The 19,202-nt window shown below is 37.1% G+C and overlaps 1 protein-coding gene across 1 annotated transcript in view; it reads left to right on the forward strand.

The window, feature by feature from the left end:
* The window catches only part of PRR16 (proline rich 16), a 128,157-nt gene extending 111,365 nt beyond the window's left edge, over positions 1-16,792 (forward strand). Inside the window, exon 2 of the mRNA XM_086629952.1 lies at positions 16,034-16,792. Coding sequence (XP_086486078.1) covers positions 16,034-16,792 — 759 coding nt within the window. The remainder of the gene's footprint in view (positions 1-16,033) is intronic.
* Positions 16,793-19,202: the final 2,410 nt, after the last annotated feature.

The raw sequence follows: 19,202 nt of genomic DNA on the forward strand, positions 1-19,202 counted from the left end.
AAAAACAGAACAAAGCTTCAAAGGCTAAGTATGAACAATTCATTTCAAGGAATGAATCATTTTGAGTTTATTGTTGTTTAGAAATCCGCAGTAGCTGTGCTGAATCTTGACTGCAGTTCACTACTCTGCATGACCAGGGCAGGGGATTGCACCCCCACCTTGTGAACCACTGTATTTTGAAAATCTGTTTGAAAATTATTTTCTATTCTCTGCATCAGTGTAGTCTATTACTGCTCTATCCTGCTGTCATGCATCCATTCATTTACTGAGGGAAGCTGACTTCTTGAATTTCACCTCAGCCTTTAGTTAATGCTTCTGATAAGTCATGCCTCTTACTTGCATTAAAAATAGCAAAAGTAAATACACCCAAGGGAAACTTATGCCACAAATGCAGAAGCATCTAAGCTGCATAAAGAGGCGAGGAAATGGACAACAATCAGTAAAAATACAGTGTCGTGATACTGACTACAACACCATGTACCATGTGAGATGACCAAATTCTCTTTTAACAGTTCAGTCGTGCTGGGAGTGTCAGTACATTACAGACCTAACAGGCATGGCTTCTTTGCAGATTGGGCAAAAGCAAAGAAAAAATTTGTTTTCTTATGTTATAAACTACCTGATGTGTAACCAGAAATAGAATGGGAACAGCAGGTAATAATGCCAAAAGCATGAGCTAATGGTCTTGTAAGGACAAAAATTTATTAGTCATTGCTTGAAAAAACATCCTTGGTATTGTGTTTTGGCACGCTCTGAAACAATTACCTCCTTCAAAAGTGCTGGAAATATCTGAGCTACAGATTTCCTATTTTTTTTTTCTGTTTGGGCAATTAATAGTGCAAATACTAGATTTGAAAATAGAAGAGTTCCTAAATCTTTAAGATATCTTAAAGATACTCTGCTTTTGTGAGACCCTGCCTGGAGCACTGTGTTCGGCTCTGGGGTCTCCAGCATAAGAAGGACATGGGGCTGCTGGAGCGAGTCCAGGGGAGGGCCACGAAGATGATCCGTGGGCTGGAGCACCTCTGCTATGAAGACAGGCAGAGAGAGTTGGGACTGTTCAGCCTGGAGAACAGAAGGCTCCAGGGTGATCTTATAGCAGCCTTCCAGTACTTAAAGGGGGCCGACAGGAAAGCTGGAGAGGGACTTTTTACGAGAATGTGTAGTGATAGGATAAGGGGCAATGGATTTAAGCTGAAAGAGGGGAGATTTCGATTAGACCTAAGCAAGAAATTTTTTACAATGAGGGTGGCGAGGCACTGGAACAGGTTGCCCATAGAAGTTGTGGTTGCCCCATCCCTGGAAGTGTTCAAGGTCAGGTTGAATGAGGCTTTGGGCAACCTGGTGTAGTGGAAGGTGTCCCTGCTTGCGGCAGGGGTGTTGGAGCTATGTGATGTTTAAGGCCCCTTCCAACTCAAAATGTTCTATGATTCTATTGTTCTATGTTAGCTAAGCATTTTTAAGGCTCGGCAAGTAGAGTGTGTGTCTCATTGCAAACATTAGCTGTAAACTCTGCTTCTTCACCTTTGCTCCCCATGCATCCTTAATTTATAGTATTTGTTAATATATTTTTTTTTTACTGGAGGGCAAATACAAAGCTCTCTTCAATCTCTGAAATGAGTGATTTTTATTAAATTCAGCTTTAACTATGAAGTAAGCAACCATCTATGTAAATGTGATTACCTTATTTACTTTGAATGTTTTTGAACATTTGTCTTGGTAATGCTATTTTATGCTAATATAAATACTGTAATTATTGCTAAGTAATTTAATGATATTTATTTAAAAAAATCCTTAGCTACAGTTTGCTCTTATTCACTGTTTGAAATTCATATAAAGCTGTACTAATCACTTGAAGGGAACAGATTTAGAAATTTGCCTAAGGAAACAAAAGTTTTTACTAGAGTATGTTGTTCTTAGATTTCTTCAGAGAATTAGCATATTCGATCAAAAATGTTCAGGCAAAAGCCATGGACTTTTATAGCATTTTGACATATATAATATATATAGAACCAAAGAGGAGATAAAACTCTGTTTTCATATTTCTCTTGTGCATATATAGCATTTTATTTACAGGAATATGAAAAAAATGTTATCCATAAATATTAAGATAGACTATTCTGACACTTCAATTAAATTCCTTAAATATGTTGTGATGCAGTGTGAGCAGAAATCATTTAACTTGGAGCAACTAATAATTAAAAGGCAACCAAGTATTCATTTCAAACCTACATGGTTCATAGCAATTACTTTCTCTAATAGCAGGATTTGGTCGATTCATTACTATTATTTATTAATGGTGCAAGCTCACCATGGGCTATCTCTTGTTATATGTTCTGCCCAGTACACCCAGATAGATCAAGTCAAATTGAGTCCCAAAAAGCCTTCAGTGGGGTCAATATTACAATATCTTTTTTCTTTTCTCATTTTTGGAACAATGTCTACAGCACACTTTCTTCCAGATGTCTCCAGCAGCTCATTGGGAGAGCTAGGAGTAGAAGGCAACTTATGCATTTTAAGACATCTCTGCTGAAAAAGTTACAATAATAATCATTATCAATAACATCATTTTTATCCAGCCAGATAGTTCAACCTATTGCATAAATGGAAACACTTTTTTTTCAGTGAAACTGTATCAAGAGAAAGAGTGTTGCAGGTATATCTGAAGAAAAAACAGCCTACTGCTTTAGTATTTTTTCACTGTAAAAAGCACATGATGCTGCCACTTCATAAAATTTGCTTTGAACTTTGGATTTGTTCAGACTTTTAATTAGAGTGAAACTTAAATGGTTTGTGCACTCTGGGGTCATGTTTTGAAGCCAAAAACACTGGTTAGAAATGCATCTACTAAGCTAAATCCACCGGTTCTGTTCAGCTCTATTGAAACTGTATTTTAATAAATGTCCAACAGGCTTGGAATTAGTGCTTCTAGATTAATGTAAATTCATTGCACATTTCATTTGGGCTTACATGTGACTTTGGCGCTGTAACAGAAATAGTAGTGAAATATTAAAATATGAAGGCCATGTAGACTCAGAGTAGTGTTTCACTAATAAAATCTTTTCGATCAAAAATCCGCCAGCCCAACATGCGGTCTCCAAAAAGATATATGGGCTGTTCTTGGGGAACATATTTTTGTTTTTTAGAACAAAAGGATGTTAAACATTTATTTCTGGAGGCTTTTTTAGCCAGTTAGAGGAAAAGGAAGGGTGCTGATTAATACTGTGCCTAGTGAAGTGGTTTGTTTAAAATCAGAGAAGCATACCCTGTGCTTAAGGCTGGAGTTAACACAAAAGAATTGCAATAGAGTTGTTTGCTTTCTTCTCAGAAAATTCTTTTGGGTGTGCTAAATATTTTAAATTCTTTTTCAGAGCTATAGTGTTACAAGGGCTTTTTTTTTTCACAGTAGCTCTTGTTAATGTATCAGAAGAGTGTACCTAGGAAACTATTTATGTGATTAGTAGGATTTTTTTTCTAATCCTACAGAGGAGCTTTCAGTCTCCATGGTAAGAATTAATAGTTTGGGGATGAACATACTTTAAGAAACTTCTGTGTGCTGTTCACATTAGTAGTTAAGAGCTTAGACAAATATTTAGCATTCATTTAAATTAATATGATGTCTGATTAGGCAAATCACTGTATTTGTAGTCATTGTGAATCAATGTTTATAGCAAAGCTTGTTATGCAGGGACTAAAATCTCTAATGTTTTGTGGTACTGCATTTTCAACTGTTCTACTACACTTGTATTTGTAAAACACTAGAAATAATCAGAACACACAAACTAACCATTCCTTAATTTTTGTCAACATGCAGCCATTTTCAATTTTGTTACCTGTTTTGAGAGAGAAAAGCAGTAGTAAGCTGCAGCTTCTAAAATGTTGATTTATAAAGATACATTTGATTCACAAGGCACAGAAAAGTCTCACAGCTCTGGTATTCTCTGGTCTGTTTTTATTAAAAAAAGAAGTCCACTGTCAGGGAGTATTACTAAAATACGTACACAAAGGTTCCACATTATTTCTCTTGAGTTTAAAGGGAGGCCTTTTTACTTGTATTTACATGTGCATTTAAGCATCAAATGTTGATTAGTAATTTGTCTTTTAAATTTCCTGATTTGTGCCAATGAATTAAAAATTATGTATGCAGAAATGGTTGATCAAATACATATTTTCCATGTCCAGCTTCATATTTTTCAGTTTTTGCTTTCTTTTCTTATCTAGTAGCATAAAAATAGAGATTTGCAGCCTTTTTGTTTCCAAAACGGTAATTTATAATTCCACAAATTTAGAATCGTAGAATCATAGAATGGTTAGGGTTGGAAGGGACCTCAAAGATAATCTAGTTCCAACCTCCCTGCCATGAACAGGGAAACCCGCCACTACACCAGCTTGCCCAAAGCCTCATCCAACCTGACCTTGAACACTTTCAGGGATGGGGCATCTACAACTTCTCTGGGCAACCTGTTCCAGTGCCTCACCACCCTCTGAGTGAAAAATTTCTTCCTTATATCTGATCTAAATCTGCCCTCTTTCAGTTTAAATCCATTGCCCCTTGTCCTATCACTACATACGCTTGTCAAAAGTCCCTCTCCAGCTTTCCTGTAGGTCCCCTTTAAGTACTGGGAGGCTGCTATAAGATCACCCCGGAGCCTTCTGTTCTCCAGGCTGAACAGTCCCAACTCTCTCTGCCTGTCTTCATAGCAGAGGTGCTCCAGCCCTCGGATCATCTTCGTGGCCCTCCTCTGGACCCACTCCAGTAGGTCCATGTCCTTCTTATGTTGGGGACTCCAGAGCTGAACACAGTGCTCCAGGTGGGGTGTCATAAGAGCTGAGTAGAGGGGCAGAATCACCTCCCTTGACCTGCTGACCACGCTCCTTTTGATACAGCCCAGGATATGGTTGGCTTTCTGGGCTGCCAGGGCACATTGCCAGCTCATGTTGAGCTTCTCATCCACCAGCACCCCCAAGTCTTTTTCCTCAGGGCTGCTCTCAATCCCTTCTCCACCCAGACTGTACTTGTGCTTGGGATTGCCCAACCCACGTGCAGGACCTAGCATTTGGCCTTTTTGAACTTCATTAGCTTCTCACAGGCCCACTTTTCCAGCCTGTCAAGGTCCATCTGGATGGCATCCCTTCCCTCCAGCATGTCCACAACACCACACAACTTGGTGTCATCTGCAAACTTACTGAGGGTGCACTCGATCCCACTGTCCATGTCTCCAACAAAGATGTTAATAGCACTGGCCCCAGTACTGACCCCTGCGGAATACCACTCGTCACAGGCCTCCACATGGACATTGAACCATTGACCACAACTCTTTGAGTGCAACCATCCAGCCAATTCCTTATCCACCGAGTGGTCCATCCATCAACACTATGTCTTTCCAGTTTAGAGACAAGGATGGTGTGTGGGACAGTATCAAATGTTTTGCATAAGTCCAGGTAGATGATGTCAGTTGCTCTTCCCCTATCCATCAATGCTGTAACCTCATCACAGAAGGCCACCAAATTAGTCAGGCAGGATATGCCCTTAGTGAAGCCGTGTTGACTGTCACCAATCACCTTCTTATTTTCCATGTGCCTTAGCATAGTCACCAGGAGCATCTGCTCCATGATCTTGCCAGGCACAGAGGTGAGACTGACTGGCCTGTAGTTCCCTGAGTCTTCTTTTTTTCCCTTTTTAAAAATGGGGGCTATGTTTCTCCTTTTCCAGTCATTGGGAACTTCACCAGATTGCCACGACTTCTGAAATATGATGGATAGAAAGAAAGAAAATGAGCATTATTCCATTACTTTCATGAGCTTAAATAGTCACACAGGTTATAGCTGCACTTTCAAACCTAAACTCAGAGTACCAAAAAAAAAAAATTGTGTTTGACATCAGTATAACAATAAACGGAAAACTGCTGATTTCCCGTTAAGTTGCAGTTTTCTTTGTGAGTCATATGAAATTAAACTTTCTTTATATTTTATTATGTAGTCCTCATTTGTTTCTCCGGTACTTAAAAGCGTTTTTTTCTAGTTGTGAGTCCTTTTTCAATGCTCAGAACAAGCTGCGCCAGAGCCACTTGCTGCTCTTGGAATCTGTCCTTGAACAGCTCCCACTTCACACTGCTGCCCATACAGATATGCATTGTACTTATTATTTCAGATATGTGGATTGATTTTCTATGCTTACACAGTTTGGTGACTGCATCATTGTGGGCGAAAGAGGGGAGCAAAGGACTGATAACTCAGGGTGAGACTTCTTTTTAGTGTTGAGTTGTTGAGTCTGAGTTGCAGTTTGTCTTTCAGCCTGGGTAATGAGCTACGTGTAAAATCATTGCACTCCCTTACCAGAGTTAAGACAAGCGTCATCTCTCTGTGTCTCTAGATGTGACATAAAAGCAGATTTAATCCTCTTTTCTTTTGTAAAATCAATTACTTTCCTATATTGCCAAATACAAGATCATGTGAGTATGTCACTGAAAGTGTGAAATTCTGTTAACATTTGTACAGAATGGTAACTTATTTCAGGTAATATTTTAGAACAGCTATTTTTTTTGTTAGAAATATTCTTTGAACTTGTTTTTCTAGAAAGGGATTTGTTTGTTTGTTTGTTTGTTTTTCACTTTATTTTCTCAGGGTTTCTGTTTGTTTGTCATAATTTTGTCAGCGTTCTTTTGTGTGTGACAGGAACTATAATTGTACTATTCTTCATGCTATGAATACCCGCCTTTGTCTCTCTCTCCGATCTTCCAGTCAGCATCCCTAGCAGACTTCGTCCAAAAGGATACCCAGTGGAATTACGATGGCTCTGTTAAGTTCTTAAAGGGGAACACACAGAGCAGCTTACTCCCTTTTCTATTTTTCTTTTCGTCATGGAAAAGAAGCCTTTTTCTTTTAAGACTTTGAATATGGGCTTCCCAGTTTGCTTTCCCTGAAATGCCAAGTCAGGATGATGATACTGAGCTTTCATGGCCTTGTTACTTGCCTGAGAGTCTAGCACATTCTTAAATTTCCATTTATATGTTTATGTGCAGCCTAATGTGATGTTCAGTCTACTTCCAAATGTCAGAGTACAGTTTAGTAAAGCCTGTCATTGAAAACGATGTATTTCTCAATTCATTTATATACAGATGGTAAGGTTGAATCAATGACTCAATGTACTCCAAAGGGTAGTACTAGCTTGCTGAAATTACTAATGTATTCTTTAGCAAAAACTTTCTGTTAGCAACAACAACTGCATGTGTTTGGGTTTTTTTTCTGTTATTTATCGAGTTAGGATGTGTGTAAGTTTGCTTAGGATGATGTTGATCTTTTAGATACCTTAACACTGATGAGTCTCATGCTAACCTTGCCCTTTGCTGGTGCTGCAAGGTGGGTGGCTTAGCTGTCTGAGCTGTTACTCTAAGAGTCGTCTCCTGAAAGCTGATCTTTGAATCTGCCTAGAAGTGTGTATTAAATCAAATACTGGATTCATCCCCAGTGCTATGCTAGAATATCTTAGCATAAACAGACATGATTATTTATTAATACAGCTTCAGATGCGAAGATGCTCCTGCACATACTGTAAAGCTTTTATTATAACTTAGTGGTGGCAGAAAGACTGTTGTGTGTAGCCAGCTCTTTGAGTTTTGTTTGCTTGTGTAAGGTTATTACTCTTTGTTCAACAGGCATTTATCATGTATTTGATTAAGAAATAAAAAAAAACAAATTTCAAGACTGAGAGGATGCATAGTTGTGGATTTACAAAATAGCTACAGCTTAAGTATTATGCAAGTCCATGAAACATTTTGTCTATAACAGCTTCTATGTTTTTTCTCAAGCAGAAAGAGGAGTAGATGATATATTCATATTATGAAGGTGGGAAACTGCAGGATATTGCAGATGCAAGAAAGCTTATATGGGTTCAAGCAGAAATAGGAATGATCGTGGTAGATAAATATGTCAAGATCTACTTAATGCCAAATCTGTTAAGAAGTCCTTGAGTTAGAAGCCGTTTGAGACTGGGATAATACTCTACTGAAATAATTGTGTGACTTTTCTATTCTTGTGTTCTTGCCTAGGCACCTGCTTTTTGTAATTTTTCACAATATTGTACTAAGTAGACCACTTGTCTCTCCTAGTACTGCTCTTCTTTTGGTTTCTTTCTGCAATTTTTTGCCTTACACAGCTTTACAAACATGTTTCTAGTCTAAATTTGGTTCCATTTCTTCTTGACCTGGAAGCTATATTCAGTAGGGATGGGGGCTGGGCAACATAGAGAAGTTTGCTGTGGCAAATGCAAAAGGTATGACCATGAGTGACTGAAGCTGGAATACAGGCACTTGAGAACAGTCTCTTATCCTGATGTTATGCAGCTTAAACTGTAGAGGGAAATACTGACTCTCTCACTGTTAATAGAGACTTCCCTTTCATTTGTTGTTAGCTCTATGGTGGTTCAAGATTCACAGGCAAAGACTTGATAGGGAAAAAGCTTTGTTTGTGTCTTTATTTATATTGAACATTCATTTTTGTCAAGAAAGGACTAGTAACTCTCCAGGAAATAATGAGCTAAGATGACAGGAAGGTAAATAGTTTGACAGCTTGTCTTAAAGATTCCTGTAGTAATTATAGCAAGCAAACAATTTCTGGTAGAATTAGCGATGCAATCATAAGATACTAGAGCTACTGACATAGCATGTTTGCCAGTTCCTTAGTTAAAGGCAAGAGTGGTCTCTTTGTGATAGAGCTGATTGCTGTTTTATTGTTAATTACATGTTTCTTCTTCTGGCTTGTCACGTAGTTAATTTTTGCACATACAGTGCAAAATTTATCTGTGTTAAACCTTTCAAGTTTTTGGAATGGCTTCATAAATAATGAAATTAAGACACTTTGATTGCATTTATTTGTAATTTAAGAATACTACCTAATTTTGTTCCTTTCCCCAGTAATTTTTTTTTTTTATTCAAAGTAAAAAAGTAAAAACTTGTGCTAGTCTCATGACCTGACTTGATTTTGATTGATTTAAAATCAAGGTCAGTATCTGTCTGTAACTATTCATTTTCTAGAAAATTTCCAGCAAACTCTTAAATCAAATCTCATAGCTGCACATCGCTGTGGTGTAGTACTGAACAGTAATATATGGATTATAAATATTCCATCTCAGAAGTAATATCACAGCTAAGTACCATTTCCCTTTTGCTTATGCAGCTTTTTTGAGAGGTACTAGTCTGTACAGAAGCATTTTAAAAAGAAATCTTACTCATAAATCTGCATGAAACTTTAAGAACATAAGAAACAGTGAAAAAGGCTTGACATCGTAGGAAAAATTACAATTTTGGAGTTCTGTGAACTTCGAAGTTTATGAATCTTTAAAAGTATATTACTTTTCTTTCTGAAAAGCAATTTGCTTCTTTATTCAAGAGTTGAAAATAAAAGCACAATTGTCTATGGTGGATTGAGTGCAGCTAGTGGTTTATATATTCATTGAACATCAGTACCTTACTGCCTTGTTTCCTGGTGAAACATTTATTGTAAGAAAATAATAAAATTCTCAATAGATTACATAACGCATTTGTGGATGTGTATCACATAATCATGCAAAGAGATGCACAGCAAAAAGTGTTTGTGACTAATTGTAGATACTCCTTTCAGAGAACTTTAGGGATACAATTAAGAAGTAAAAGAAGCTGTTACTTTCTCTGTCATGTTTTAGTTTTATTATTGGCAAGTTAGATTCCTCTAATGAGATTCTGGGATCCAGTAAGCAATACAGAGTTTTGAGTATTGGTCTAATCGAGTTAGAATATTCACTCACAAAAGTGCCTTAGCAGAGGAGGTAAAAAACAGACAAAATTTATAAGTACAACTCAAACAATGGAAATGTTAGGCTAACATAGGCTGGTTTTGATAATCACAAGACATTTTCTTGGATGTGATTCTCAGTTACTTTAAACAGGGACTGCAGTTTGACCTCAGTGCAAATCAGTATTTATGCTAGCTCTGTATTTTTAAGCAATTTAAAATAAGAGTTTGATAACATTGAGGAATGAGGTTAATTGTGCGGTATCTTTGCATTGTAAATTGTTTGCAACTTCAGTTTCTTCCTTCGTTTTTCCATTTTTTTTCTTTTTTAATGGAGGTGGGTAGTATTCATGTCCTTTTTACCTCCTTTCTTTGGTAGCACCGAGTCATTCTCCATACACTGGTGGTTGCAGCACAGAATTTCTGAGTCTAAATTCAAAATGGTAAGTTTTTTTTCAGTAGGAGCTCTACATTTTGTCTTAACAGTTTAATATGCTGTGCACTCCCAGAGAAAGACAACAGGGACAAAAGTTGCATTGGAATAGTAATCTTTAGTCTCAGTTTACTTAGGGTTCTATCTTACAAAAGTCACACAAATCATATTCATATTTAATCTTAGTGAAGTGGGAATAAAAATTCATGTAATGTTATTATAGATCTTACATATTGTATAAGTTTAAATTTACATGTATAAACTTCTGCATGCAGTCTTTCTCATAAATGCTTCTAGAAATTTAGCCATTAACTGGACTGTTTTACCAGCTCCATGTGAGATGTGCTCTTACATATCTGCCTTTTCTTTCCTAGCTTTCTTTACACTGTTCTTTTACTCTCAGGAATCATGCTTACAGCATTCACCCACTGATTCACTTTGGCTTATTCAGCTTCTTTTCTGTATTGCTCAAGTGTATCCAGAGTGCAATCACAGTTTTATTTTGCACTCCCATCTTAAAATCTACTGGTACTACCTCATTGACTGCTCTCAGTAGCTACTACCTGGCAAATTAATCAGCATGAAGCAATCCTTGGTTACTTCATGTTTGCTTTTCTGCTTCCTGATGGCTGTTTGTCAGCTCCTGCTCAGGTACTGTACTTCATTTGTATTCTCTCTGTATCGTGGAGTTCTCACTTCCACATGTCCTTTTAGATGAGCTTCTGACCATTTTTTGTTGTGTTGTTTTCATTTGTACTTCTTTCATGGATACTATTCAGAGCATTTATTTAGCAGAAAATTAACATTAAAGTTATCGTAACAAAATTAAGCACAAATTTCAGATTTAACCACTGATCTGTCATTTTCCTTATGACTTCATTTTTGTCTCATTCTTTAGTTTCCTGTGCCTAATCCAATCCTAAAAGCTCTTGAAGCGGAGTGAAATGTGTTATTTTGCTTGTAAAGCATCTCAAGCACCTGTGGCATTTTCTAAAGACTGGATTTTGCTGGTGTGAGGAAAGTACATCTGATTACTTCCTACCATCTTTTCAATTATATATTTCTACGCTCTTGTAATATTCAAGCTATTAGTTTAGATACCTTGATAAAACCTTTTGAAATAGAGATTTAAGAAAAAGGTTTTAAAAATATACTTAAAAATATTAAAAGGTAGTGAATTGACAAGCAAGAACTCAATAGCAGTAGTATTCATTTGTTTTAGCAAAGATCTGTGATCTTCCTATAGTCATACATCACCAATTTTTTCCTTAAAACTGTTCTTGTAGTTAGGTGCTCAACAAGGAGGCAGCCTACAAGGTGAGTTAGTCAGCCACTCAAAGTTAAATGATTTAGGAGTACTGGTGCATTTGAGCACTTGACTGTTTCCTAATTCGAATGTTCATAATAAACATTTTTTTCCCAAATCTACTGAAATGCTTGACTGTCTACATAAAAATTTAAAAGAACAAGAGAAAGCAAAATAATTGTGAATTTGTTGATTTTTTTTTTTTATTTGGTAAATTGCTGTTAGCTAGTGTTGGTTTTTAAACATAGTCCTTCTGTTTTGAGTTTAGGTAGAGGTGAGATTTAATTCAAATAAATTGATTGCTGATTCTAAATTATGATTATAAAATCTTATGTACATGTTTTACAGATGCTGTGGTTGACCTTCTGTGTAGTTTGAGCATTACTGGAAAGAAGAGCTTGAGGGTCTACATACAAAATTAAAAGCACAAAAAAATAATTTTCAGTCAGTAAACTGGAGGTGAAGAATAAACATAATATCTACATTAAATTTGCTCTATCCAAACAATTGTTTTTTTCTTCTTATTGTGTGATAAAGATACCCAGTCGTTGTCAAAATAAATAAATTTAATAGGAATAATAAAAAATGATAAACAAAACATCAAAAAGCTCCACACATATTTCTAAGGATAAAGGGGTGCTAGAAGCAGAGACTTGACTTGTTGAATGGTTTAGACTTCAGCATAAAATATTTTCAGTCTGTACACTGGTAAATTTCTTGAGGTCAGCTAGTGAAATCCAACTCCATCCCTGCTGGGCACCTAATATTGTTGTCCAGTAACAACCCAGAAAGGAGGTGGGAATAAGCTAATGTCCTGGTTCATTCAGGAGTGTCACACCAGATCCTACAGAGCTTGAAACCTCAGGATGTTGCTAGCAGGGTGAAAAACAGACATCCCTGCAGAGCTCAAATCTGTTTAATGGCTAAGGAGCTCCTTAGGCTATGAAAGGATGTCTCCCCCCATGCTTGTACATGTGAATCAAGTCCTCTTTTATTCCAGAACAGAAAAATGAACAAATTCTGCACAACTAGAGCAGCTTTTTTGCTTCTAAATATTCCCTCTCTTACTTCCATTGGAAGTTCGTTGTGAAATGGAGACTACTTTTTCAACTCATTTTTTTTCTTTTTAACTACATGAGTTTCACTGTGCTAGTCACCAGTTGTCTATTACTTTTCCATCTTATTTGAATTTTTCCTTCTGGAAGAAAAAAAGCAAAAGGAAATAACAGTAAGCAGAATCACAACTTCTGGTGGGAATGAACCTGGACAGATAAACTGTGTTGTTATGTCAAAGCCATTTCATGCTGGTTTTATGTTTTGCAAATGGATAGGTGACAAGAAAATTCCACTGTGTACTGCCCAGAGGGCAATGGATGAACTCTGTAGTCATTTAAATTCAAGGACAGTTCCTAACAGACTTTACTGTTACTCTTGAGAAAATTTTCTCACTGTCAGAAGGACAGTTCGAATGGATGCAAATTTTTTCATCACCCGAGTCTGCCATTTTGTGACAAATGTGTGCTGCATAATTACAGCTATATCCTCACAGCACCAGTGGAATATCACCTTTAATGTATCCGTCTCAAAATAAGAAAACACTAGGTTTTGCTTCTCTAGAGTTATATTGCATGGAGTACGTTTATTTTGTATAATGTGGAACAGGGATGATCTCTGTTGCACATGAGTCCTAAAGCAAAGAACCATCATTTGTGACTGGTTCCGCAGAAAAAGAATACATAAAATGATTAGAATTTTGTGTGTGTCTTAAAATAACATTAAAATGCATTTTTGTTATTTTATTCTTTATTGGGAAATTGATACTGGAAATTGTGAGTGAATTTTATTATGGTAAGGAAGATTTATTATATTATTTGGATCATCTTAATGAGATTTGTCCATTGCTAATTGTGCAATAACCACATCAGCGATCTGTGGCTGTCTTTTGCCTCACGTTTACAATGTTGGTTTCTAAGGTCCTACCTGATTAGAGGTACTCTGAGGGGGCTATCGTGTTACAAAATAGAAGAGAAGAAACATTAGTTTTTGTTGGAATAAGCCAATTGCAAAAGAAACCAGTTTTTTTTCTTGGCATTTTAATATATCTCTTATTAAGCAATGTGACGCAATCAAATATTATCACTTAGTTTCATCTAATACTGTAATATAGACTAATATGCTGTCACTTGTACAAGCTATCCAGTGTTGAGCATCCTTACAGATATGTCTTTCCTTTCTCTCTTTTCTGACAGCTGTTGAATGGCTCTTTTTTTGTTTCTTTGCTTGCCAAGGAGTTTCTTTAGTTTATGTTGCATCAATTCATTCTGTAGCTGTTATAGTTTATTAAAAGATTACAGATTGGATTCCAGGAGACAATTCAATAGTATATGTAGCCATGCTAGGCAGACCCTAAAATTTACACAAATCCATACCAAACTTGCAAAGGTGTTCTTGAACTTCAGGCTTAGTGCCCAGAACATAACTGTCTTTTCCTTATTCCTTTATATTCACTGTTTCATTTTGAGAAGTTCTCTCTGCCTTGGTTTACATATGTCAAGTAAGGTGGTAATGATAATTCTTTCTCCTGTAAACTCTTTCTTGCTATGAATTTTGCATTGTCTTCGTAGAGATGTGGTTTATCTGTCTTTATTCTCTAATTTCCAAGAGTAGTCATATGCTGTACCCTGGAAGAGATGTTTGGGATCTTACAGTTACTAGATTTCAGCCGTACCTTTCAGCTTCTAGACTAATATTTTAAATCTTGATTATTTGTGGGAATCTATCTTTCAAGGGTATAATTTTTATTTATTCCTTGTTGGAGAAAAATCAAAACTCAAAAATAGAAACTAAAATGCAGTACGGTATTGGGCTTTGAATAGGAAGTAAATGAGTAGTTGTTTTGGTCTTGGAGAGAAAAAATATTGTAAATTGTTTTCAAAGATGTTTGAAAGCTCTCTTTCTGACTCCTGGTTATCTGCATGTTTGCTGTTTTAGAAGGAGGGCACTGAACTAAATTGTTGCATATGAATTTTTATGACTTTTATATTGCACAACACTTTATGAGCAGTGGAAGCCAAAGTGCTCTTTCATTCTATGGTGATTTTGCTGTCATTATTTTCTGTTTACCACTGGACACGTAAGTGGGTTACTGGTTTGACCAAATAAAGAGTCGCTGCCTTCAGTAATGACTTTCACTTTTTTTGCAGTTAACATATGACTTATACTCCTCAAAAATAGGCTTACTTTGAAATCAATAGTATTAGGACCAAATTACTGAAAGCAGGAAGTAGAAATGAAAGTTTCAAAAGGGTAAGAAGGATTGATTCAGTAGCACAACTGGAGATCTGCTTTCATTTCAGATATACTTGGGTGCCCCCTCCAGCCCTTCCTCAAGAAGCAATGGCACAAGCTTTTTATTCATGTAGCAAAGTTAGCTAGTAATATTTCAGCTACTGATTACTTTATGCATATTCTGTGAGGATGTGAAGGATAAAGGTCAGTTTTCAAATGTGTGCTTACTTCCTGTGGTGTGTGTTGTAGTTACCTGTAGATTATAACTACCACTAGGTTCTGAGTGAAATGCAATTATCAGGAAGGACTTTTAATTGTCATGTGGCAAATTTTCCCTGCTTAGTAAAGGCACCATTAGTTGCATGTCCTATGAAAAATTGAGTAGAAAAAGGAGTCTGGAAGACTAAAAGAGATCTAACATTGTAGAAACTACAAACAGAAATACGGGAGGTAGAGGGAATCTTGGAGTAAAGTGCATGAGTTAATAAATGCTTGTAACTTTGGAAACCTAGCTACTTTTCCTCTTTTCTTGCAGCAAATGCTATTTCAGGATTGCTTCAGAGGATCTCAGATCTTAAGGAAAATATTCACAAAGGGAGATAATGCAGTCTAATACAAAAGGGAAGTTGCTTCTCAGTGCCATATTTATGTTAAAGAATTGTCAGGAAAGAGTACCAAAGTTATGATTGTAGATGTATAATATCACCTGTACAGAGATGCATATTTAAATCTAGACTGTGTGAAAGATCAGAGCTAAAACATACTCTGCAGAAGATTGGAATTCAGAAGCTCTTATGCAAAGCTAAAGTTAAATAATTCAGTCTCCTCCTGCACTGGAAGGCAAAGCATAATATTGAAGGATTACAGTTCACTTACAATGATATTGCCACGTAAACCCTAGAGGGAAAGAAACAGAATTTCATTCCAGAGTGTTTCAAGTTATATTTCTTTTGTATTCAGGTGATGAGCTAGCAAACTAGTCATTATTGTTATTATTATTATTGTTGTTATTATTATTATTGTTATTATTATTATTTTATTATTTTAGTATCATTGATTATTAATTATTATTTATACTTATGATTTTTTATGTCGGCAAGAAAAAAGAAATAATGATTAAAAAAAATGTATGCTTCAGTTCTGGGAAGGACAGAACTGATAGTGGAGAGTGCTTTTGTTTTTCTGTGCCTTCACTGGGGTAAGCTTTCCTCACTGTTTTCACTCTGGCTGTTGTGCAGGTGGTTGACCAAATTGACACTCTGACGTCTGACCTGCAGCTGGAGGATGAGATGACAGACAGTTCCAAAACGGACACGCTCAACAGCAGCTCCAGCAGCACAACAGCTTCCAGCTTGGAGAAAGTCAAGGTTCGGGGCAGCGCACCGCTCATCAAGCCACCCGCGCACCCCTCTGCTATCCTCACCGTGCTGCGGAAGCCGAATCCGCCGCCGCCTCCGCCGCGCCTGACGCCTGTCAAGTGCGACGAGCCTCCAAGGCTGCCTCCTTCCGCCAACCCTGTCAAGACTAATGGGACCCTGCTGCGAAACGGGGGCTTGCCAGTGGGGCCCAACCGCATCCCAAATGGAGATATATGCTGTATACCGAACATTAATTTGGAGAAAGTTGCGATGCAGCCTCTGATGCACAGACCTGAGAAAGAGCGGTGTCCTCAGCCGGCAGCAAGGGAACGGGTACGATTTAGTGAAAAAGTACAGTACCACGGCTATTGCCCTGACTGCGATGTTCGGTATAACATTAAAAACAGGGAGGTACACTTGCACAGTGAGCCTGCCCGTATTGCAGGAAAGCTGCCGCACCAGTGCCCTCCTCTGCCGCCTCCACCACCTCCGCTGCCTCCGTTTCCTCTGGAAAATGGAGGGTTTGGGATAAGTCCCAGTAATAGCTTTCCTCCTCCGAGACCTACGACTGTGCCTCCACAAACTGCATCAAAACCCCAGAAGACCATCTTGAGGAAATCAACCACTACAACAGTGTGATGTATGCCAGTTGAAACAACTCTTTGGTTTTTTTCCTATATATAAACATAAATAGGTAATGAGCACTTTCTACTTGAGCAATAAAAAGACCCAATGTATTACTCCCTGTGTCCAGTGAAGTGGCATAAAAATCACATGGTAAGTACAAAGAGGATTGTTGATCTTGTGCTCACCAAAAAAATGTCATTATGGCAAAGGATCCTGAAAAAATACTCATACTTTAGCTCACAGGTTGTAAATGTCTATTGCAGTTTCATGCGTGGTTTAAAAGACAGTGAAAAGAAAGTTCAGGTTGAAAGTACTGAGTGGTGATTAGTGATAAATTTTGGTCTGACATAGGGGAATAACTGTTGCTCCTCGGTTTTGTGAAACTTCCCGTTTCTAGCAAGTACCTTTTAAAATGTTGTTTGACAAGCAGAGTGGAGTACCAGATAACAGCTTTTGACTGTATTCTAGCAAATGCGTTTTTCTCTGTCTGACTGCTTGAGCAAAGGCATTGTGTGTGGAGCAGTGCAATAGGAGGTAATCATCGGACTTTCAGGCAGCTCGATCTTTGGTGGGGAAGTAAAGGAATAATTGAAAGGTACGTTGATATGGCTTTAGAAGACTGAACTATCTCACATTTTATTTCTCACTTGCTCAATGTGCTAGAGCCAAGGTGAAATACAGAGTTTTCAGGCAATCAGGGATGGTCCCATTCAGTTCCCCCCATATTTCCACTGTTCCATCTGCAAAATGTTAGTAATATTTTGTCTCACGTGTGATGGCAATAGATTAGAACAACAAAGCGCAGTCCTGCGTTTTTCACAAAGCTTTTGTCTGGTGCAAATCTCCTTTTGAAGGCAAAGAAAATTTTGCCTAAGGCCTTCAGAGACATCCACTTAATTCTTGTAAAGTGCTTTGAAGTTGAAAAGCTCTGTGCAATTACGAAGCATTAACATGCAGAACAAGATATTTTACACGTTATCACATTTTGATGGTGAACCCAATTAATATTCTTACTAGTTGAAAAAAAGTCCGCAATGTTTTTAATTATTTTATAGAAGAACATTCTTTTATTCTCCCAAAGAGAATTGCTGGGACCTAGAGTTAAAAAACATCCGATCAGTGAAGAAAATCTGATAATAAATCTGTTATTTACAAAAGTTGTGCCAAATTAATCTCAAATGGCCCAACAGCAGATGCTATATAAAATCAGTATGCTTTTTTCAGCTGAAATGTAAAATGTATTCTATGGCAAAACAGGCAAAAACTAGACAAAACAGATTTTTAATTTAAATTTCCATTTACATGGAGTAATAGGTATTAAACTGAAAACCAATCTTTAAGCAGTTTCCCTGTATACACATTATAGTACATTTATAGTATTTAAACAGAAATAATAAGAATAACCATAGCAAAAATTCTAACAGAATACTACCCTTTGAAAACCTTTGCAGTAAACAATGATTGTATTTTGTGCAAATACAAATTTAGTGTCAAAAGCTTCCTTTTGTATTCCCTGCATAAAAGTGGCAAAGCAAGGAAATAACCTTAAATGCTTAATCATGCTTTCCTCAAATGCTTCCCATGTGCTTTTCACAGTGCACTTTGCATTTTTGAATTGATTGACTGTACTAAATCTCATGAGAGCTCTTGCCAAGTGAAGTCCTAGCGCTCGCAACAGGAGTTCTACATCTGCACAAGGTCTTTCTGCCCAAATGAATTTTCTCAGGTAGACTCTGCTCATGCCCTGGGACTTCACAGCACCTCCCTTGCTCACATATTGAAAATTACATTTAAAATCCCTGGAACAATGTGTGGACATATCCATATTGTACATCTACAGGTTTTTCTTTTAAAAATAAAACCTTTGCTGTCTGTTTGGCTTTATCACTACTGTGGAGATCATATATCAACTGTTCTAAGCTAGTATAATTTTTTTTTTCCTTCTTAAATAAGCTGCTGCATACAAGAAACTACAGGATCATGCAAATCAAACAGAGTGTGTTTTATATAAAATATTTCTGTTTTGTCTTAAACTAGAGAAAATAACTGAATAATTTTAGAGAAGAGGGTCTGCCACACGTCTTACCTCACTTGGCTCAATTTTTCCAGTATAAACTCATCTCTGATAGCAGAGCACAGTATTTCTTCTGTCCCTGGGCTTGTCAGAGTCTCATGAACATGTTACTACTTCCAAATTAGACACTATGGATATGCATTGATATACATGTAAATTTCAGCTTTGTTTCAGTGTTAAGTTTACAGTTCTCATCTCTGGAAAGTTTAAGTGGCATTTGACTTTCAGCATTTCATGTTCAGTTTTGGTATCCAACATTTTCCATTTCACACTTAGTCCTTTCTTTCAGAGGCACTTTCTTGTCTCTTTCCCCATGCCCCATGCCTTTCACAAACTACAACCCTTCTT

This window comes from Tauraco erythrolophus, chromosome Z, assembly GCF_009769465.1.
Source record: "Tauraco erythrolophus isolate bTauEry1 chromosome Z, bTauEry1.pri, whole genome shotgun sequence".
Lineage (NCBI taxonomy): Eukaryota > Metazoa > Chordata > Aves > Musophagiformes > Musophagidae > Tauraco > Tauraco erythrolophus.